We start from the raw sequence: 23548 nt of genomic DNA on the forward strand, positions 1-23548 counted from the left end.
CTCTTGCGACCCTGTAGCAGCTCATACACTTGGTGTGTCATTTAGAAGCAAGAGAGAGAGCACTTGTGTCAATTCTAAGTTCTTAGTTGAAGATTAAGGACTTTTTTTAGTGCTTGAAGAGTAACAAGTGTGCATCTAGCTGTTGTCAAGGCTTGGTCTTTGTCAAGTGAAGCTTAAGGCTTGTTACGCTTGGTGGTTGGCAACACCTAGACGGTCTTGGTGATCGAAGGTTTTCTCGGTGAGCTCTTGGAGGACTTGTGGGAGCCCCGGGAAGAGATGATGTACTTAATTTGATGCCCGCCAATCCGAAGATGGAGAAGGGGCAATCAAGAGGGAGCACTTGAGTCTTGGTGACTCAAGGGGGAGCTACATCCTTGGTGGATGCTCCAACGAGGACTAGGGGATGTGCCAACTTCTCGAAACCTCGGGAAAAAAATCGATGTTCTCTTCTCCAACTATTTACTTTCCCGCATTTTACTTTGAGTATCTTTGTTATTATGAGTCCTTCTTTAAAATTCTTTCTCTTGGTTATCTTGCTTATTTAGTTGACTTGTTCTAATTTAAATCACGTAATCGCATTCTCTTTTATCTAAGCTAAGGTTTTATTTATTTAAACGGTAAAAATTTTAATTAGCGCCTAATTCACCATCCCTCTAAGGTCATTCCATCCTTTCAGTGACCATAGGCATCCCCACCGGCACGCTGCTTCCTGCATGCATGCATCGAGACGATCGCATTCGATGATTCGCCACAGGCCTGACGACCTATACGCAGCTTGCCTTTCGGCTCCACATGATTGACCGACAAGAAAGCCCAAGGGAGATCTAGCTACCATGCAGCAATATGCATGCCGTATTAATTGCATGCACTTTGTGCGTGCTTGTACACGTACTCCCGAATCGATCCTCCTCGGTAAACGAAAGGCCGCAGTGTATGGTCCACCACTTTGTATGTCGTACGACCACGGTAGAGTACTGAACAAAAAGAAAATACTACTGCTACTACTTAATTAGTGATTGCTATAGCTCATGAGGACTGATGAGGGCCGAACACAATATATGGTGTCATCGAGCGAGTGCCCAAGGACGGTCAAGGCTCCTCGTCCGCGTAGGTGATGCTACACTTCTCGTACCAGAAGCGCGCCAAAGATCAGTGACCTTCGCAACGTCCATTTTTCATGTCAACTTGCGCGTCTCAGATCAGCGACCTATGCAACAAATGCCGTGTAGACCCTCCATACATTGTTTGCTCGACAACACCGTGTGTATAATCACATCCAAATCAAAATACAAGTGTGCATGGCTCTCAATGCCAACGTGCTGCATGTCAAAAGGGGGCTACATATAAGCTACAACAATTGAAGGAAGGAATGCAAACTGCACACTAGATACAAAAAATTCAGAACCAAGAAGGGAGAAGGTAATGCCTGCATTTTAGCCGAAAGGCGAAGGCACAGGTCCAGGTCCAGCGAGGGCGTCAGATCTCTTGATGCTTCCCATGCCACATATGACGCATCCGGGTGCAGAGAGAGCGGAGAACTTGGCGCCACAGAGGTCGCACACGTCGTGACCGATGGTCGAGAGCCGACTCAGGGTGACAGAGCAGAACTGCGAGGGGTCTTCGAATGGGTCGATGGATTTGTTTGTCAGCCCTCTCTGGACGCACATGTCGATCAGGCTCTTGAGCTCGTCCTGCTTTGATGGGGGCGCTTTGGAGTAGAGGAGGTCCAGCATTTGCTTGGCATAGGCGTAGTTCTGGACCTCCATGTTCCGCTTGATGGCGGTTCTGATGCAGTTGATCCGGTGCTTGGCCTGGATGGGCAGGGAAGCAAGGTGCCGAGATAGCCTTGCCATTTCCTCCTTCGCACTGAGAGCACCAGCTCCTTGAACCCTTTGCAGGCGAGCAATTTCCTGCAGAGATATCAAGCAAACTAAGCCAAGGCAACAATCTCAACAGTTCAAGGTGAATGCCTAACAAGCTGGTCTTAAGAGATGTATTTCTACAAATAAGGAGGTGCAGCGTATTATGTCGCATGCCATATCAAAAATGAATATTACCTGTAGCAAAGCAACTGCAATCTTATATTGAGCACAAATGGTGGCCTGTGCTTTGATATCGGCTTCACGTGACTGGTCCTTTGCAAGGGCTAAGAATGCTTCATCCAAACAAGATAGTGCATCCGTAAGCTGATTCTGCTCAAGATGAGCAAGAGCCATCTTGTAGCATTCTGCAGCAGGAGCACCACGCGGTACCTGTAATCATGGATGAGGGTGTTAAGGAAAGCAATCCAGACCCATCAGATTTCTTTTCAGGAAAAACACAGTACCTGGCCAGGGCGCACAGCAGTAGGAGCTGGAGGGCGAGCAGCTTGCTTCGCCGCTCCAGGACCCTCAAGAGCGCTGAGATCAATTGGTTGTGATGGAGCAGGAATGGCAGATTGAAAGCCCTGTGGCTGTGAAGGAAGAGCCTGCGGTTGTGAAGGAAGTGGCTGGCTCTGTGGGGGAACACCACCATCGGGCAGGCCAATAGAGTCCATAGGAATGCCTGGTTGCTGAGAAAACTGGGACTGTTGCAGCGGTGCTTGTGGCGGCACCCCACCATCTGGAAGGCCAACGTTAGCCATCATGTTCGGATTAGGTACTGGTCGGCCTTGATTCATTCCAGGAGCAGGTTGAGCGATTCGTGACAGGATTATTCCAGGAGGGGGTAGTTGAGCCGCAAGTTGCTGTGATGGAATAGTGTTCTGGAAGAAGTCCTCAGGGATAGGTCCAGCCGTCACTCCCATGCCTGCAATAACAGGACCTGTAGCACCAGAGGGTGCTTGTGGTTGCACTAAACCATTTGTTCCAAACAAATCAATTGTAGCATTTGGCATTGCTGGAGAAACAGCTGCTGCTGGACCTCCTGGCTGCGTAGGAGCCTGATTAAATTCTTGTGGTGTCCCTGATAATGATCTCGTCCTACTCAGTGGAGGACCCAAGCCTAGCTGTTTAGTGGCTTCTTTCAATTTGTTAACATCAACAGTAGATGCAGCTGGCTTATCACGTATCCTTATATGTATCTTTTTAGTCTTTGAGGTTGACTCATCTTCATCACTACTTCCACCATCAACAACACCATACAAAGTCTTTTTAAACTCCTCGGCAGCTTTTGCCTGTTCATCAGCAGATGCAATTTGGACCCCCAGCTGCCTGGCCAGAGTATCACCAACCGAATCACCACCAGCAATTGCCTTGTTTTTCTGTGCTGATTCGGAAGACGCCGGCTGTGCATTCTCACTACTGGCTGCTGCTATAGCTTTAACCAAACTCTTTTCACTTACTTCCACTACATTACCCCGGCCCTTCATCACACCCAGGTACACACCAATATGATCTGCAATAACGGATGGGATACCAGCATCAGTTGTCTTCATATAGGGCATGACTTCTCCTGCAAGCTCCCACTGAGGTATACTCTTAATGTTGGTAGGTGTTTGGATCTCCCAGTTTCCACCTGCCCATTCAGGACCTTTAGGAACCATACTTTCAGCGGCAAAATTGGCGAATACACCCTGCGTCCATCCAGTCGAACGAACTCTTAATATTCTCTCAAGGTATCGCCTCAGCTCAGAATCTGTAGCAGATTCCTCCAATTTTTGCGCAAGGCGTCGCAATGCACTAGGGTTCAGGTGACATATAAATAGATCCAGCATGCTCTCATGATCTGCAATAACCTCAAACGTTTCTTTTGCACTGTCGAACTGACCGTACCTGAAAATATGTATTAAATGTTATGCTGTAATTCTTATGAGAGCAGATGTCTTTTCAAAATCAGCATAGAAGAAATTAGAAGCAACAAAACAAAACAAGCAACATGTACAAAGCAGTAAAGAGTTGAGTGATATTACGAAAAAAAATCATTTAGTCATGGTCCACACAACAACAACAAAGCCTTTTAGTCCCAAGCAAGTTGGGGTAGGGTAGAGATGAAACCAGGTGCCACTAACAAGCAGGAAAAACTTATATAGAAGTATAAAAAATATTATTATTATTCCTCAGCAGCGGGCATGCTAATGATCAGATAGATATCTAAACATCAACATACAGACCAGATTGCTATATATTAAATAAAGAAAACTTCTACACGACTGGTTTTGCTAATCATTCTGACAGCCGGATAATTTGCTAGATGAGCACCTAGCCCATCTCGGAACATTTTACAAAATCGAGTAGAGTAGATTATGGATTCTGTCTGGAGCAGAGCAACATGTAAATATCACAAAGTAAATTTAGGAAAGGCTCTGAAAGTTTGAGTGCATCTTTAGTGCCCTCTAATATACTTCGACAGTGTTTGTTGGCCACTCATTGTGAAAGTTCAAAATTTTAGGGCATGTCTCAAGACTAACGTATTAGGAAATTGGTTGTCACAAAATGTAACCAAAAACAAAGATTGAACTACCTTTAAAATACCTCGGTTTTTGTCCGATTTGAAAATGATATACTGGACAAAAGTTATGAATATTTGCAATTTAGCCATACAAGTGGGGACAATATCCTTATTAACATCAGGTAGAGATACCAGCAGAACATACTTTATACATGCGTATCCCAATTCTCGGAAGCGCTGGAACAGATGGGAAGTGGGAGGGCATTGAGGATAATCTCTGGAACGCAGGAACTCATCTTTCAAAATTGACAGAGCAATAGAGAACCGAAGAGCTTTGATTGCATAATTGCAGCGCATGATCTAAAACAATTCGGGAAGAAGTATTAGCACGAGCAAAAGAGAAAAACACTGTCAATAAGGGCACAGATTAAGCTCACCTGGGTAAACTGAGGTCCTGCTTGAGATAATGATACAGCAAGGTCTCCACAAACAGGAGGTCCTTTAGCTAATATATCCAATGACCTTGCAGTAATGCGTAAACTATCAAACCTGCAAAAAATGAGAACCAACAAATACAATGTAATCAGAACATGGAGATCCAACCAATAGAAAAACTATGAGAAAGATTCTGCTAATCAGAACAGTAACATAAGCCATTAACAATCACATAGCACTACCTCTGTGCTAAATTCAAGAACAAGAGTAATTAACTAGCATATTCAAAAGTGGACAACGAAATCCAGCCAAAAAAACAATACCTCGAGGTTATTTGGTACAGCACTTCTGAAAGATCAAGTTTTTGCTCAAAGTGTTGTTGCATGGTAGCAAATCCAATAAGAAGAGGTTCAAGAAGCCCAACTAAACAGCTCCTTATTTCCACTCCCTTTTTCTGTCTTGGATTTATATCTGTTGGATTTACAAGCAGCAGCCGGTCGTTCAATGCACCAAGTAATACTGCAGATATACATGCCATATAGTTTAGTTCAGCACAAACTGATAGGAGGACGAAGAAATAGTAACATATTGATAGTATGCTAACAGAACAGGAAGCATCACAAATAATCTAGGTTGATCATTTAAATTAAAAATGCAACTATGAATTCTCATATTATAACCAAAAAGTTGTATGGGAACTACTGGATATTACCTGAACGAGGGAAGCTAGTGGAGAGGATTGATCGGACTTTGTTGTCCCACCCAAGCATACTTATTGCAGTTGCACTTGAGAAGATAAGTGATGGTCCAACCCACAACATTGAACGATAGTACAAAGTGGTTAAGTGCTCAACAAAGTAAAGTGGCAATTTAGAAAAGATAATAAACATGCTAGCACAATTTTGTATAACAAGATAAGGAGGAGTGGGGGAAGGTAGATGCAAAACTTAGATAAAAGGATATTGATGGGAGACCCCGATCAAATTTTGTTGAGCTGCTTGATAGTATGTCAAGATCAGCAGAAGCAATTAGTACCCTCTGATTTGTCAATATTCCTACTACAGGACCTCTTAGAGTTGTTTGCCAATGGACCTGCATAGGGAACAAAATTGATTACAGTCTAGTGCAGTTAAGTAACTAGCTGTGCCTATGATTTTGGTGGTGAAACTGGATTCTCAGTTACACACTTTGCATGAATTTTAAGAGCCCAAATACTTTCTACAGCATTTTTTTTTAAATTAAGTTTTTTCATTTCATGAAAATAGTGCATAGCGCATGCATCTAACTGAATGACATCAGCCTGCATGCAAATAAGGTTTACTTTAGTGTCACATGGTAATAGAGAGCTCTAAGTGTAAGAATGTGTTCTTTCTTGTGTACATTTAGTTATTTACAAATTAACCCAAAGCAAGCATCAACAGCACACAAATGCAAGAGTGGCTTAAATAAAAATTCAAGATGTGAAACATTCAGAAATTGGTTGCCTCAGAAAATCCAATTATTGTTCCTATTTGCGTAAGAACGATCAAGCTAAACTCTAATGACTAACCTCCTTCAAAAAAATGGAAAATGGATACAAAATTTTGAACCCATGATCAAGCATTATCCTTAACTTAATATTCAAAGCTCAGAATGAACCTCAAGGAGAGAATTAGTAAGGATAAAACACCTGAAGAACGGTCTCATTTGGTTTTAATTTGATAAACTTCTTCCCATCGGTTTTTGTTGTAATGGATTGCCCATTGTCTGTAGACAGCCTATATCCCTGCAGGAGCTTCGCGAGTCCAATATGTTTTCCCGAAATCACATACAACAAGGTTGATTCTACAGGATGGAACAATGCATTGGTCAGCAATTATTCTCCAGAGTTCCATATAGATAAAATTTCCAAACAAGGCAACCCTAGCATCCTTTCTTTTTTCTTTGATGAGAATGAGGGAGCAGGAGTTGGAAGAAGGATGAGGAAAACAGTCCACTCAACCTACCTAGCGGAGAAGAAAATATGCGATCAACCTCTGATTCAAAAGTAAACTGCAGAGGACCTTGGCGTTCCGTTGAGTTAGCAGCACTATCAGCAAAAGTGTTTTCTTCAAGCACTGCAGCATTATTTTCAAGAGCTTCCTTTGTGGCTACTGCTTTGAGACTAAAGAGATTCAGGCTAGTTCTATCTTCCTCCAGAATAGCATATTGATTATCATCCGGGCCCAAAAAGGCAGCATCTCGACCTAATAAAGGGCCACATAATGCAGTTGCCAGCAAGTTAGGTAGAAATTTCTAAATGTCTTGGTGCGATAGGTAAGTAAGATGCATGTCAGAAAGAGAGAAACCTCTTATTGAACTTCCTTTGCTGTTCACTGTCTGTAGATCAGTCTGCTCCCAGTAAAGAACAACTTCATGCACCACTCCATTTGGACCACTTAATTCAAACACAACAAGAAACAAGTGCTGCTTTAGACTGTATGACATATTCTTGGGATGGCATTCCATATTTGAGGGAATCTGAGAATGGGTCACATGACAATTAGAGAACAAATAACAAGGAAAATAAATAAGAAAATGTTGTTCTAATGGACTGACAATACCGTTGAGTAAAGCTTCTTATAGAGATTGTCAGCCCCAGATGATAAGTTATGGGCCATCAGGTTAAATCCATCCAAATAGAAGGCTCTAACTGGATACTGAACAACACGGTTTTCCTTGTTGAAGAAATTCAGCTCCAGATGGAATGGCTGGACTTGCAAAATTAATGAACTGTTTAGAGAGTGAAAAGGGAGCGTATAAGTGAAAAGATAAATTACTGTGACAGTTACCTGACAAACAGGAACATCTCGCAAAAGGTTGCTAGAATCTGAAATTGTAACAAGAGGTAAACGAGAGATTGGACCACTTTTAGCATGCCCCTCCATGAAATGCTGCATAAATCGTGTATAAGAAATTAGAAATGGTCTACAAACACAAGTATTGACTGAGCTAGTAGAATCAACCAATGGATAAGGAAAATGGAAGGATGAAATGCAACGCTTTGCTGGTACAAGACAGTAACACAGATGCCGAGAATGTGACAACACTGCATATTGCAGCATGGCAGCATTAAAATACGCACATGATTCTTTTGGGAGGCCTCATTGTCAAACACTCTTAATTTATTGATTTTTCTATAGCTCTAAGACTGTACAGAAAAAATAGGTCGTGCATCATATGTTGTAACCTAGAAGGGTTCAATAAATGTTTGGACGCTGTAACAGTTCAAGTTGAGCCACAAAAAGAAAAGTGGAAACAATATTATGCAACCACTGCCAACAAAACAGAAATGGCACGTACACTGTGAAGGAATGCCTTCCTTGCAACATCTGAAATAGTTAGCTGGCTCTGGCTGACAATAAGAAAACAAGTGAAATCAAACCATCGATCAATATGGTATATATATATAGCTACATAGTGAATCATTCTCGAGACCCCAAAAAAAATCGAATTCAAAGAAAGTTTCTACGATTTATGTAGGAAATACTGAATTTTACCCCTTCAAGTGCTGCTCTTGCAGCTGTGCCTGAAGTTGATGCTCTGCCAATATTCCGGATGAACCCAAGGCTAAAAGTTTCTCCTTTAAAACAGCAGCTGTAGCACCAGAACAAATCTTAATGTACTTAGGACAAGTATGAACTGCTCAAAATATCTAATTGTTACAAACATATACAGCAATTACACAGCAGCAAGTCAGCCAAGAAATAAAATCATATTAGTGTTGCATAAATAGCCTGATATTTTGCAGTATTTGTCATTTTGTGCTGTACGAACCAAGGTTCCCACTTGCACAAGGGCCTCATTAAAATAAACATGAGAATAACTACAGGATAAAGAAGGTTACCACTTACCAGTTGATCCCCTAGCTCCCTGAAGAAGAGCAAAAAGTTGTCTCCTCCCTTCTCTTGTGTATGCAGCCTTGTTCTTTGCAGCTTCTGTCCCAGACATATCCTGCAAATCAAAGATGTAAAGTGCTTCTGAATCTATTGGCATTAAGAACCAAACTTATTTGAGTTCATAGTTGGTCTGGCCTAACCGCAAAAGTTACAGCAGCCAAATTGAACTTGGGATGCACTGCCAAATTTTTTATTCGGGGTAACGGGTACACTGCTTCTCCACCCTGAAGAGTTAGTATCTTTGTGATGTCCATTGTTTCAATAGCTGCATCATTAACAAAGAAAATGGTTGTAGAAATCATTCTCAAGCAAAATAATTAAATAAAGAAACCTTGGAGTGTAACTGTAAAGATTGAAAGGCAGCTTGAGAGGAAAATAGAAATAGTTAAGGAATTTCTCAATTTTCTCAAAAGATGAGATGAGCGAGAACTAACCTGCATGCTCAAAGAAATGAGTTTCCATAGGTTGCCTGTTAGTGTTAATTATAACCCGTGTCTTCCATACTTGAAGTGCTCCATCCTTTGCAATCGTAACAAGCAGCCGCAATGTGGGAAGCCAGGATACAGATGTGATAGGCTGGGAACCAGCCTGTGTACTAAGTAAATGTGAAAGGTGAAAATCAGTTGGAAAATAGACAGAAAGATGGCTATGTCGGAAAAGAGTAATCAGAGGATTTGGAATCATCTAAAATAGATGACACCAACAACAGAAAGGAGAATGCAGATGATCGACTGGGACAAAAACACATCATTACATTTTTTCGATATCCATTTGATGCCAAGGAACTGCAAGCATTATATTAGAACTTTTAAATTATAATTCATGTGTGAACATGAAGGAAATCAGATGTGGATGCAAGTTTATCTCATGGGGGCAAAGGATCGCAGAAGGGTATCTATTAGATGTGGCACAGCAGCATATAATCCAAAACAGGTCCTAGTATAATTAAAAAAAAAAAAGAGGGACACCACTCCAATATTTGTGTACTAAGGAGCCTACAGAAAATTGTTCTAGTTTCACTGGTGCTTTAAGCAACTCGACGTTTGGCTTCACAAATAATGAACATTTCATTAGCACTGAGATCAAAGTAGCACCCTGTATTGGAAACGGGAGAAACAATGGACAACACAACAGTGTTTTTCCTCTCTCAACGATATGTAAGGATACTTACATGCCAATCATACTTGGCCTCTCAGTTGATACATCCCATGCCAAGAGAGTACCACCTCTATCACCAACAAATATCCACTCCAGGGTCGGATGAAACCCAAAAGCACCAGCTCCCATTAGCTTAATGGTACTGTCAACAGCAACTGAAAAAATTGTGCAAATTAAGAAGCTAACAGGTGGATAATCATACTAAAATACATGAGTATAAAGTACAGCATCTTACGTTGTAAGGTGTAGTGTACAGCATATGTCTGGATGTTGTAGGCTCGTATCAAGCCTTCAGCATAAGCTACATACTAAAATCGTAAGCTTGTATGTCAGATATGGGAAAAGGCAGAATACATGACAACATTGAATATTGGTGTGTGCAATTAACAACAAGAAGCAAGTAAAAGATAGGATTATTTACCAAGACAGGGAGGCGGGGATGGCAAGCCAGGTTAACAATAGGCTTTTTAAGATCAGTCTTTATTTTTGTTGGCGGTCTCCCTCCTTCAACAGTCCCAACAACTAGAAGAAACCAAAAGGTTAACACATGGAAGTGAAACTTTTAAAAACAAAATAAAATGGGGCCACTTTAAGCCTCCGAAGCAAACACAAAAAAAATAACCTGCAAAGCTAAGAGAATAACCTGTTACACTCATTCTTTTGTGGAAACCGAAAAAGACAATAGGTTCAAGCGGTGTCAATGCAAGATGGACTTCTGTATCTATTGAAACATGATCTGATTTTTTCTCAGGCGAGTGCAGCACAAGTGTCTGCTCCGTGGCGAAATCACAGGATCTGATTGTAGCATCCTGAACAACAAGAGATACAGAGGGGGTCAAAGGTTGTACAAGTTATTAATAAAAGGTCCAAAACTCACAACCAGTAGACCATTGCAGTGCATGAACTCAGAACTTGCTAGAGAATAATATTGTTAACGCTACATGGCAGATGACTAGTTAAAAAGGGCTCAAGAATATGCCTAATAGCCTACTAACAAGAATGAAGCATCTTCACTTTTCTGACTTTCTGTGCCCAGTACCATAAGCATTTGCCTTCTTTTGGAGTTAGTGACAAAAAGCGCTTCACAGATCCAGCAATGGATGAAATGACTTTTTCAGAGAGGGGGGGGGGGGCAGTGAAGCACTGAGACAAACCTCAAGAATAGCAATGACAACATGACCAGTGGTAGGGCTATATGCCATACGAACAACACGAGCTCCAAGGTCAATTGAAGCTATCTTGCTTCCCGTCAGAGCATCGAATTCTGCAAACAGATGAGAAAATTGAGACGACTCAGAAGATCCATATGCATCATACACAAGCCAAATAGCAACTAAAGCACTCCATTGTGGTCTTCAACAAACTTCAGCAGTACTTCTGTGTTAACAGTATTTAACACAGTCATCTTTGATAAGAATAAGTGGCTTGGTTATTACAAAGCAGCAACAAAATGATTTCCCCAACAAAAGAGTATAAAGATGAAATGAACCAACGCACTACTTATTGTAGCATCCAATATGATTTCCCCATGGTTTTTAAGACCAACTTATTCTGATGATACCATATTTTTCATCATCCTAAGCCAAGACTTTGCTAGTAATCCACAGATAATCGCCGTGGCTACACAGTACAGGAACTGAATTATAAAACCTAGTGAAATGTAAGTCTAGACTTCATGCTGTTACATGGTACTTCATACCAAACCCCAGGTGTTTAACTACCCAAATCATCAGCGAAAGCACACATCAAACTATGGAACTGATCTATAAAATAACCAATCCGTTACTGCATGTTCATGGCACTGCATACGACGGGTGAACATTACTTGAGCGACGGAATTGTTTAAAAATGGGATCCAACAGAGGTGCTCATAAGCTCCCTTCAAACCTACAGTTCAGTCACTGGAGATCATCGTCTCAACGCACCAAGCAACTGACGGACTCCCCAAATCTAACTCCCTCCATTTCCATCACCCGAGCGAACTCGATTCCAGTGTCCCTCCACCTCAGATCAGCACCGGTACAACCCACGCGCGGCACGAGCACCCCCCCTTGGAGCTCCACCCAAGTACCTACGACGAGGCTACAGCGACTGAGTCGAAGCGGCGTAAGAGAGAACGCACCGACGACGTGGGTGCCGATGGCGACGGCGACGATGGCCTGGGAGGCGCGGAAAGCAGCGGCGTGCGGCTGCATCGGGCGGGCCGAGGCGCCGCGGCGGCCGCCGGAGTGGCGGAGGTCCAGGTGCTGCACCGTCGACCACTCCATCAGGCCGCCGGATCTGGGCTGCTCCGGCATCAGATCTGGCTGCCTGCCCGATCGCCCGCCGTTCTCCCACCCGGTCGGTCGGTCGGTCAGTAGTGGGGGGGGGGGGGGGAACACGTAGGCACGCGACGCACCGATAGGACGACTCGACTAGCCTCCTTCTTTCTAACAGTATAAGCCATTCTGACAGGTGGGCCCTTGTTTGACAGTGCGTCGTTGTGTGGATGACAGGTGGGGCCAAGCTGGAAAACGTTTTTCAGCATCCGAAGTCATGCATTTGCTAGCACTCCACGGATAGTCGTCATGGCTACATGGTACAGCAACTTAATTCTAAAACCATTAATTTTGTGAAGCCTAGATCTTTATTAATTCAACGTTTCAAATTTCATTCGAAATTTAGTATGTAACTGAATTTTTTTTTAAGTTTGAGTCAAAAGATGGTGGGTTTCCGGTGGTAGCTTTTGCTATTTTGATTTACATGTTTGGAATTTGTACATCAAAATTTGATTTTGTGAAATTAAGTTTTCATATTAAAATCTACTGGTTATGTATATCACCATTTGCCCCCCTCCCTCTACTTCACCACTTCATATGTCCCCCTATACTTTAGTGGACACATCTAAAAACTATACATGTATGCTTCAGATTTATGGTATGCACATTTATCTTTTTAAAAAAAAACTGAATATGAGCATTTTATTCTATTTTTGAACTTTTTTATATCTGGACTTGCAACACTTATCTATGTTTCACTTTGATACATGATAAAAATAGAGAAAGCATTTAATAAATAATTTATTTGTTCGTCTACCTTTTAAATGCATTTATGTAAGCAACTTTGTGAAAAATCATAAGAAAATTAAAATAGATCAATGAGCAATTTAATAAACAAGTTAAGGCAATTGGGTGTTCAACAAATTTTGTGATCAAATTAGAAACATTCAAAAGCAATATCAGATATAGCTACTACATATTTTCAATAAAAAAAATGGCAACAATTTGTGAACAATTTTGCTGCAAGTAAATTTCAGGAAAGCAAATTGGTTCAAACTCGCAAGCAATTTTGTATACTTTTAGGAGCAAAATAAGTATGCATGTTGTTGATGTAAAAAATAAGGGGTCCCCTATTCTATGAGCCCGCACCAGTAAAGTCCCGCTGGTAGTAGATATTATCAAAAGTTGACTCCAGCACGCAGATCTGGCAGGGCTTGCGCGACCAGTCCCCTAATGGCGGAAGGAAACCCCACGACCAGCCCTTGCAAGTGGTCGTGGGGCAGATATTCACCTAACCAGTTTAATCTCATTTAATGCTATCCACTCAAGTGTTTTCCTTCCAAGGCACATCCTTTCGGTGAGCGAAGTCATGGCCGGCGTAGTGGTGCAGTGGCTCATCCCGTCAATTAATACTAGGGGACGACGCTGCAAACGGGTGTGACGATCTTGTAAGTGGGCGTGATGACGTGCGGCTGATGGGACAGGATGCACAAGACGATCAGGTAGACCGAGCATGCCCACTATCTATAATGATGGCCTCGTAGTAGATGTTTTTGGCAGGAATGGGACTGCCATAGGTCTGGCATATATATATATACCTCCTACTATATAAAGGAAGGAGGATCAGGCTTGTAAAAGGGGAACTCTTTCTGTACCAAGTTGATCCCCATCATAAGAATATCCCATAGGAGGTTTGAAAACCTAGAAATCCCCTTGTATTCTTGAGTTCATCATCACACACACACTCGTAGGAAACATTAATCACGCTCCTATCGACTAGTATACCCCGGACACATTATCAGGGATTAACCCTCAACAGTTGGCATACCAGATAGGAGGGTGCGTCTTCGCGTTTCGGTAAGTATCGATAATCTAATTAGGCTACCCATGGCCAAATCCACGATGACCACTAAGTCCCGTTCCGAGGACCCCGAACGTCGTGAGGTGTTTGTCATGGGATATGACCCAGATGAGCCGGGTGTGCTCCAAGCTTGGGATACCGAATCGGAGTCCGAGGACTTTGAAACCCAACGAGAAGTCTGCATGGCAACCCATGCAGCAAGGAACAACAGAGCTTCTCATCCCCTAGACATCGATGGTAACCCCATGCCATACTCCCAGAGGGAAACCCGCCCGCTGCCAGATAAGGAGGCGCTTCGATACAGCCCCAGCAACTACAGCGCCACCCAGAGGAGCACCTACCGAGGGAGCGGTCCTTGATGGCATCATCGCCTAGACCTTCACGTCACACGAATGTTGGGGGCTCTCTCCCTCGCTATATTTCACCGCTCCGTGGTCAACATCTTGACTTCGAGGCCATGACGCCCGCACAAAACCTTCAGACCGTACGGATGCTTCTTAGTCACCCGCTTGTTTCAATACTAGAGGATTCACCGGTGGCGTCATAGCTGCGACCTTGCTCTCCTGGTAGAAACTGCACGATGCCAAGTCACAGTGGCAACGACTGCGCCCATTTCCAGGACTGATGATGGTTGTGGTCACCAGGAATCACAGCAAGCCCCGTGGCAGAAGAAATCACATGCCCCACTATAACAGGGGGTACTAGGAGAACCTCATCACGTTGGGATAGCTAAACCCCTAACTTGTGTGAGTCTCTTCGCCAACATGACCTCTGCAGCGTGATCCAGGGCCAGAGGGCCAATCGAGAGCAGGAGGACCGCACCCGACGAGGGCAATACAAGGGCAAACGGCCCTACCGCTCACTTCCCCCTCGCAGAGAGGTGTCGGATTCCTCCATCCATTGCTAGGACCTCGTGAATGTCGTCTCTCTCCTTGAGCATGTGCGGACGCCCATTAGTGAGCGGCTTCCCATTACGGGACAGGGTGCAACGCCTTATCGACCAGTTGCGAGAGGTGCGCTAGCCGGACAAGCTCTAGTCGGTCCTAGCCAAAAAGTATGACAACTCTTCTAACCCAGAGAAATTCCTACAGATCTACACCACCATGGTGCAGGCCGCGGGTAGCAATGGGAAGGTCATGGCGAACTATTTCCTGATCGCGTTGATGGGCTCAGCCCGATCCTGACTTATGAACCTCCCCTGTGGGTCGGATCACTCATGAGAGGATTTGTGCGACTAGTTTGTCGTCAACTTCCAAGGGACCTATGTCCGACCAGGGGTCGAGGATGACCTGTACCAAATCAGGCAGCGGTAGGATGAGTCGTTGCGAGACTTCATCTAGCATTTCACCGAACGCTAGAACATTATTCCAAAGATCACGGGTGAATCTATGGTCACTACCTTCGGGAGGGGGGTCAGAGACCAGAAGATGGTTGAAAAGCTGGCCACCAAGCAAAATTGGAGCACCACCGAACTCTTCGAGGTTGCAGATAAGTGTGTGTAGGACACTGAGGCCCGAGAGCACCAGAGTGGCACGAAGTCGCAGCTGACCTCCGACTGACCCGCCTTTTCCAAAGAGGTCAGCCAGAAAGAGAAAAAGAAGAACAAACGTAAGACAGGACCACCCGGGGTCATAGTGGTCGAGCAGACCAGCCAACCACGTCAGCATTTCGAGAAAAAGGACGGGAAGAAGGACAGAGGCTACTGCCCAATCCATCGAACAGACACCCACAACCTAATCGAGTGCAAGATCGTGCGGGGCATCATCGACAAGAAGCTTGGGGAGCACAAACCCAGGTGTGACAATGATGGTGATGATAGGGCTGACCCCGACCAGTCGGCGCTAGGGTTGAAGCAAGTCGATCACATGGTCCACCACATCTTCGAAGGTGCCGTAACATATTTCTCGAACAAGGAGTACAAGTTAGTGGTTCGCAATGTGTGGGTGACCACGTCAGGCTCAAGCCCTCATCTGAAGTGGTCGGAGGTACCCCTCACCTTCATCTAGGTGGACCACCCTATGTACGTCAAGCGCCCTGGTCGCTACCCCATTGTGGTCAAACCCACAGCATAGAACATCCGACTAGGTTACGTACTGTTGATGGAGGGAGCTCCATCAACCTCCTCTTCGCCGACGTGCTGGACGCGCTGCAAAATCCAAGGAGTGTGTCGAGGCCATCTCCTCCTTTCTTCAAAATTACCCCTGGCTCCTCGGCTAAACTATTGGGGCAAATTGAGCTGCCCGTCACCTTTGGCTCTCCAAATAACTTCAGGATCGAAAGGGTCCTGTCCAATGTGGTGGAATTTGGGACCGCTTATAATGCTCCTAGGGCGACCTACGATGGCCCAATTCATGGTTGTTGATCACTACGCATACCAGGCAATTTAGATTCTTGGTCTGACAGGGGCCATCACTATTTTTGGCAACTCGAAGGTGGCCCTGCACTGCGACAAGAGGAGCCTCTACATGGTCGAGCTTACTCCTGGGTCACAGCCTGAGGATGCTGTGCCTAATTGTCCCCCGGTGAAAGTCCACATCCTCGCCAGCCAAGACAATCAGCTTAAGGCAATTTGCCTAAATGACGTCGATCCATCCTGTAAGGTTCAGATAGGGGCTGGAACTCGCGCTTATCACTTTCCTTCTAGCTAATGCAGACGTATTTTCCTAGAGCTCGTCTGATATGCTCGGAGTCCCTAGGGACGTGATGGAGCAAAAGTTGTCTATACGAAAAGACGCACGGCCAGTAAAGTAGGTGTGTTGGTTCTCCGCAAACTGGAAGGAAGCACTTCGAGAGGAGGTCGACAAGCTCCTGAAAGTAGGCTTCATCCGTGAGGCACAGTATCCGGAATAGCTGGTTAACCTAGTCATGGTCCAGAAATACAACGGTAAGTGGAGCATATGCATCGACTTCACCGAGCTCAACAAGGCATGCCCAAAAGATCTCTTCCCTCTACCCCAGATCGACCAGCTTGTTGACTCAATGAGCGGTAACGATCTGCTAAGCTTCTTAGATACCCACTCAGGGTACCATTAGATTAGCATGTGTAGGTAGATGAGGAGAAGACTGCTTTTGTAATACCCTTGGGGTCTTTTGTTATGTAAAAATGACATTTGGTCTGAACAGTGCCAGTGCCACTTACCAACGTTGCATTCAGCTCATTCTCTGACCACAGCTCGGTAGAAATGTAGAGGCATATGTTGATGATGTGGTCGTGAAAAGTAGAACAAGGACGACCTGGTCGGGGACCTCCAGGAAACGTTCGACAACCTTCGCAAGTACCACATGAAATTAAACCCGGAGAAATGCACGTTTGGAGTCCCATCAGGGAAGTTGCTCAGGTTCCTCGTATCCAGTCAAGGAATAGAGGCAAACCCTAATAAGGTCAGAGCCATCGACTAGATGAAATTCCCAACTAGGTTAAAGGAAGTCTAGAAGCTAACAAGATATATGGCAGCTTTGAGCAGGTTCATCTCGAGGCTGGGACAGAAGGGGTTGCCGCTCTTCAAGCTCCTGAAGAAAAGCAACTACTTTTTGTCGACGACAGAAGTAGAGACGGCCTTCCAGAAACTCAAAAGGTACCTCTCTTCCCCTTCTATATTGACCACTCCTCGGCTAGACGAGAAGCTCTTGCTCTATGTTACACCTACGCCACAAGTCGCGAGCGCGATCCTGGTCGTAGAACGAGTAGGGTTTGAGCGACTAGTATACTACGTCAGTGAGGTCCTACACAATACGAAAGCTCGGTACTCACAGGATCAGAAGCTACTATACGCCATACTGATGGCCTCTCTCAAGATCAGACACTACTTCCAGACCTACAAAATCAAGGTAATCTCCTCGCTTCCCATTAGAGAAATACTCCGCAATAAGGATGATGTAAGAAGAACTGTAAAGTGGGCAGTTGTAGGATCGATTACACTATAATAAGGCAATCAGAGGGGGGTGAATGATTGCAGAAACCAAATTCAAGGATTAATTCACCCAAATCGAAAATCGATTTAAACTCGGTATTACACTCAAAACAGATTGTACATACTCTAGTAAAAATAATGTAGAAAATGATCCGCTAGTCCGATTGCCCTCAAATTTGGATAGTTGAAACTAGATCAAATATGAAACTAATCAAACAAGAATCGAGTCAATCGGATATATGGATCAAGAATAATGGCTAGTCGAAGCAGACTATTTCAACCAGAATTGAGTAGATCAAAACCTAGTTAAGCTGACCAAAAAGCTATTCGAGATCAAACCAAAACCACTCGAAATTTTCTCAGATCAAACACTAGATATTTTGGCAAGGTTTTGGATGGATTAAACCAAGATGAAACTTGATAGAAATACGAAATTAATCGAAAACCAAAATCAAGTACGCAGAATATAGAACAGAAAGAAGATTTTGAATCAACAACTCATCAACTTATGAAACTTGATTTTCATTATATAGATGATTTTACACGATGCTTCTCCAAAGCATCCAACAAAGATTTCCATAAAATCTCAAACCATAGACAGATCTACTCCATAGATCAAAAGTCTAAATCTGATCTCGTTCTTGGTGCGTCTTACCCTGACTGAGACCCTCTCAATATATAGCCCTCCAAATCATCCTTAGTTTGGAAACAATCTGGTCGTATTCTACCCGAACACAAACTATACCAAGACACATCCACCCATAACCGAATCCAACTCGTCCTCGAGTCCAACTCAGACTAGCACTCGATTCCTTATGGGACTAGACTCTTCGACCAATCAGATCGCAGCCTGACCTTGCCATGTACTCGAATGACTCCATCATCCAAACACACAATTTGGTTGCCCGTATGAATCAACAAATGAGTACGAGCACAAGTCCTTCCTAACTTGATTCAAGATCAGTTCACACAACACTACTCACACGAGTATATTGCCTCATCTCTACGCAACACCAGTGTATAAGCATGTCTAAGCAGCAACTTAGTAACTCATGAACATTATCCTAATATCATTAAGCTAAATCACTTTGCTCTGCCAATTTCATCATCCAAACCAATTTTTCGTCACAGGATCTCACAATCTCGCCCTTGATGAAAACATTGGCAACCATCATGTGAACATTAGCAACATCTTAATAAACATGATTTGATTTTAAAATCAAACACGAAGTAAAATAAAAATCAAGAAAAAATTTCCAACACACAAAATCTCTCCCCCTATAAGAAAAAAATTCTCCTGAATGAACAACTCTCTTCGCCTTTGGCAATGATTTCATCAAAAATTCAACAAAGAGAATCGTTTTTTTGTTTCTATCATAATAAGCATCGTAGATCAGGCATATATATAACAAATACTCAACTAAGCCATACTATCAAGAATATCTACACCAACCAATCTACACATATAAAAATATAGTGTGAACACATCTTATCAAGTATAATTAATGATTTATTTGTAATACATAGTCTCACAATCTCAACTACTCGAATCCTCAAATTATATGCTATCAAAAACATGGATACAAAAAGTATATCATTATTTCGATTAAAATCACATGTAATAAGATACCAATTGTGCTGTCAAGAACATCTCATATTATTTTGCAATGAATTATATGCATCATTAGCCATATTCTATTCAACCATGCCAAGCCTATATCAAAGTCAATCAGAAGCTTAAAAATGGTTATGGTCATACACAACTTATTCCAAGTTCATATCAAAGTGCAATAATAAGCAGTCTCGTAAAGAAGAAGTGCGACAATACATACTTTCTCGATCTTTTTCCTATCAACTATTGTTCAGCATTTTTTCATTTATTTGAGTCTTTCACATATATTATTTTTATTAAAGATTAAAGCAATCAAGAGAGTTTAACCATGATAAGATTTAATTCAAATTGTCTAGAAAGTTATGAAAAAAACTACATCCTACATATATAGATATGAAGGTGAAAAACTCCTATATAGCATAAGAATTGGCTTTAAAAGTCACATATGTATTAGATATGATGCTCATTATATTTAATTGTTTTCTCATATTTAAACTCTGACAAGCTCCAAGATATAAAAACTCCACGTCAAAACAATCTCATATGATGAATAACACCAAGTTTTCACCGAAGAAAAGTAAAATGAGAAGAGTCCAAAGGTTTTGGGAATCCACATGGAGAAGTTCAATGTTCCCTTTTTTCACATTGTCTCTAAGAAAATGAAATATAATGTTAATGTGTTTAGTTTGAGAATGTTGCACAATATTTTTAGCAATACTTATAGCACTAGTGTTATTACAGAATAGTAGAACACTATCTGAATTAACCCCATAATCTTTAAGTGTACCAGCTATCAAAAGAGTTTGTAAACAACAACTAGTAGCAGCTACATATTCAGATTCAGCAGTAGATTGTGCAACAAAAGATTATTTCCTAGATGACCATGCAACAAGAGAATTACCCAAGAAATGACATGTACCAGATGTATTTTTTCTATCAATTCTACAACCTCCAAAATCAGAATCAGAAAAAGCTCTTAAGCTAATACAAGAAGAAACAGAAAGCAATATGCCAAAGTCGTGAGTGCCATGAAGATACATGAGAATCCGTTTGATAGCTTGCCGATGTGAAGCATGTGGGAAAGCTTGAAATAATGCACACAAGCATACAACAAATTGTATGTTTTGAAGCGGTGAGATACAAAAGTGATCCAATTATATTTATATATTCTTTTTGATCAATTGGCTCACCATCTTCATCAGGACCTAGCGTCGTTGTTGCTCCAATAGGTGTCATGATCGACTTGTTGTTTTCCATCTCAAAACATCGTAGCAGGTTGTGTGTATACTTACTTTGATGAATAAAAGTATCTTTTTTGGTTTGTTTGACTTGAAGACCCAAAAAGTATGTTAGTTCACCCATCATACACATCTCAAATTCCTTACTCATCATTTCTAAAAACTGGGACATCAAAGTGTGAGAAGAACAATCAAAGATGATATCATCTATATAAATCTAAATAAATAGTTTATCATTACCATACTTGAGCACAAACAACGTCTTATCCACTTTTCCCATTACAAAACTTTTTTCAAGTCAGAAAGATTTAAGCCTATCGTACCATGCTCTAGGGGCTTGTTTTAAACCATACAAAGGTTTAGACAACTTGTATACATGATTTGAATATTTAGTATTTTCAAAATCAGGTAATTGCTTAACATAAATCTCTTCATTAATATAGCCATTCAGAAAAGCACTTTTGACATCCATTTGATATAATCTAAAACCTTTAGATGCAGCAAATGCTAAAAGAATTTTAATGGATTCTAGTCTAGCAACTGGAGCAAAAGTTTCCTCAAAATCTAGCCCTTCTACCTGTGTGAAACCTTAAGCTACAAGTCTAGCTTTGTTTCTAACAACAACATCATCCTCACTTTGTTTATTTTTGAAAACTCATCTAGTTCCGATAAGGGTATGACCCAGAGGAGGTGCGACTAGCTTCCAGACTTTGTTGCGTTCGAAGTTTTCAAGTTTCTCATGCATAGCATTGATCCAAGCTTCGTCAGTTAATGCATGTAAAAACATCTTTGGGTTCAAAAGAGGCAACAAAAACTGAATAAGCATGAGAATTAGAATGAATAAACCTGGACTGTGTGACCTGTTCATGCAAATTTCCAATCATCTGATTAGGTGGATGATTTCACTGAATGTGCAAAGGAGCATTGACTCCAGAAGCAATCTCTTCTCCTCCTTTAACATGCACAGATGATGTCGTAGTTTGAGGATGTCCAGCTGTAGCCGAAATAGTATGTAGGGATTGGTGACATCCTAAGAGGGGAGGGGGTGAATTAGGACACTTAGAACTATTTTGGCTCAAAAACAACACAAGATAGACCTATATCAATTTCTATTTAAATGTGCTCTAGGTTTATCTAGTGTGTCTACTCTACCAATCAAAGCGCTTACAGCTGATCTAAAAAGGTAAATTGCAAGTAAGTAAATGCATAAATGTAAATAAGGTAGAGAGAGCAAACTCGGCACAAGGATTTTTTTCCCGTGATATCGATGGCATGAATGTCACCCTCTAGTATACGTTGGAGCTCCACAAAAGATATGCTCTCAATCAGCACTCGGTCACAGCTCTTAAGCCACCAAGTCACAAAGACAAGGCCTCCACCCGGATGAGCCACCAAACCACGAAAGCAAGGTCTCACCACTAGCCTCTCTTCTTGTTCCTCGCCGTTGTGATCACTTTAGAGCTTGAGCCACCAAGGCAAGGGTCTCCATGTCCCCATACACGCTTTTTGTCACCGCTCCATACCAAGTCGGAGGGTCAACAAGCTTAAGTAACTCTGACTCAAGTTACCAGCGAGTCACCAAGACTCCAAGGTGCCAACGTACTAAGAGGTGCAAGCTTGCATCACTCATTGATCCACTCTCTAGGCAGCAATCACCTAGCAACACACTCTCTAGGCCTGTAAGCACTTATCACTCTCTAATCTTGTGCTTAATTACCTTGGATGATCACTTTAACCACTTTGATAGCTTGGATATCTTCTTAGGTGTATATGAACTTCTCTAGACTCCAGCTGCACGCCACACATTTAAATGACTGAGTGGAGGGGTATTTATAGCCTCAAACACATGCACTAGCCATTAACCTAACGACTCTGAAAAGCTGTTAACACCGGATGATCTGGTGAGAACAGTATTGCTAACACAGGATCATCAGGTGAGTACACTCTCACAAACTAGCTATCGGAACCTCACTCAAGCCACTGTGAACACCGAACACTCCGATGTAAACTTCTTCTTCATCACCGGACTTTATGATGAGTTATTTGAGCCATCCAAACCTATGCATTTCCTCTGCACAAATTGCTCCGGTGTGCACATCTTCATCAATGGACTATTCGTTGGGTTGTCTTTAGCCAACCGACCCAGTGTAACACTCTCTAAAAATATTACTCTGATGAGATGATCTTCAGAGAACCGGGCCTTCTGGTGAGGTCACTGCATTCTCCCTTTTTTCAACAATGCTCCGATGCTTGCCTCCGGTGTGTTCAAATCAATCACTGGATAGTCCGGTGGGATCTTTTGCTTCTTCTTCCTCTTTGCACTATTCATTGTTCGGACCATCTGGCATACTTGTGTCTATTTTGCACACATATCACTAAGAAATACTCTGGTATTTAGCAAACACTTGGCACTGGACCTTCTGGTGAGTTCAAATGCCTCTGGACACAATGCTCCGGTGTGTTCATCTATGTGAACACCGTACCATCCGGTGAGTTCATTTCTCTTGGGACTTTTTCCAATTCAACCAAACCTTGTCTCGATTTCGGTGGCTTCTTCATGTATTGCATCAATGAGACCTACTAACATATATTCTTGACAAATATATTAGTCATATTGACTATGTTGTAATTAATCACCAAAATCATAAACATGGCCTAATAAGGCCATTTTTCCTACAATAGTCGAAGGTGTCAAGAGATCTACAACTAATTGTGTCATCAGAATTAAAATCTCATCCTCATCCTCCTCATCATCATCCACAAAAATGCTCTCAGACTCCTCCTGAATAT

At 42.4% G+C, this 23548-nt stretch overlaps 1 protein-coding gene across 1 annotated transcript; it reads right to left on the reverse strand.

Annotated features, from left to right (window-relative positions):
• Nucleotides 1–1210: 1210 nt before the first annotated feature.
• On the reverse strand, nucleotides 1211–12253 carry LOC133912863 (uncharacterized). The gene is made up of 24 exons (XM_062355800.1): nucleotides 12001–12253; nucleotides 11033–11142; nucleotides 10522–10687; nucleotides 10300–10400; nucleotides 10114–10186; nucleotides 9892–10033; nucleotides 9155–9315; nucleotides 8861–8985; nucleotides 8676–8775; nucleotides 8322–8418; nucleotides 8125–8176; nucleotides 7614–7715; nucleotides 7386–7532; nucleotides 7131–7302; nucleotides 6789–7028; nucleotides 6473–6627; nucleotides 5767–5895; nucleotides 5516–5633; nucleotides 5127–5322; nucleotides 4806–4917; nucleotides 4574–4728; nucleotides 2327–3752; nucleotides 2058–2252; nucleotides 1211–1910 (listed from the first exon to the last, which is right to left on the reverse strand). Exons 1-24 carry the CDS (start codon nucleotides 12173–12175, stop codon nucleotides 1434–1436), a joined length of 4926 nt encoding a protein of 1641 aa, XP_062211784.1. The 5' UTR covers nucleotides 12176–12253; the 3' UTR covers nucleotides 1211–1433.
• Between the last annotated feature and the right edge of the window lie 11295 nt (nucleotides 12254–23548).

The sequence above is a fragment of the Phragmites australis genome, chromosome 3, assembly GCF_958298935.1.
Source record: "Phragmites australis chromosome 3, lpPhrAust1.1, whole genome shotgun sequence".
In the NCBI taxonomy this organism is placed as follows: domain Eukaryota; kingdom Viridiplantae; phylum Streptophyta; class Magnoliopsida; order Poales; family Poaceae; genus Phragmites; species Phragmites australis.

Excerpts from the sequence above, each read along its gene's own strand:
- LOC133912863 (XM_062355800.1), bottom strand. The coding sequence starts at position 12,175 with ATGCCGGAGCAGCCCAGATCCGGCGGCCTGATGGAGTGGTCGACGGTG. Across the intron at positions 10,034-10,113 it reads TGTACACTACACCTTACAAC|TTGCTGTTGACAGTACCATT; the intron begins GTAAGATGCTGT and ends CAATTTTTTCAG. Across the intron at positions 7,029-7,130 it reads CAAAGGAAGTTCAATAAGAG|GTCGAGATGCTGCCTTTTTG; the intron begins GTTTCTCTCTTT and ends GCCCTTTATTAG.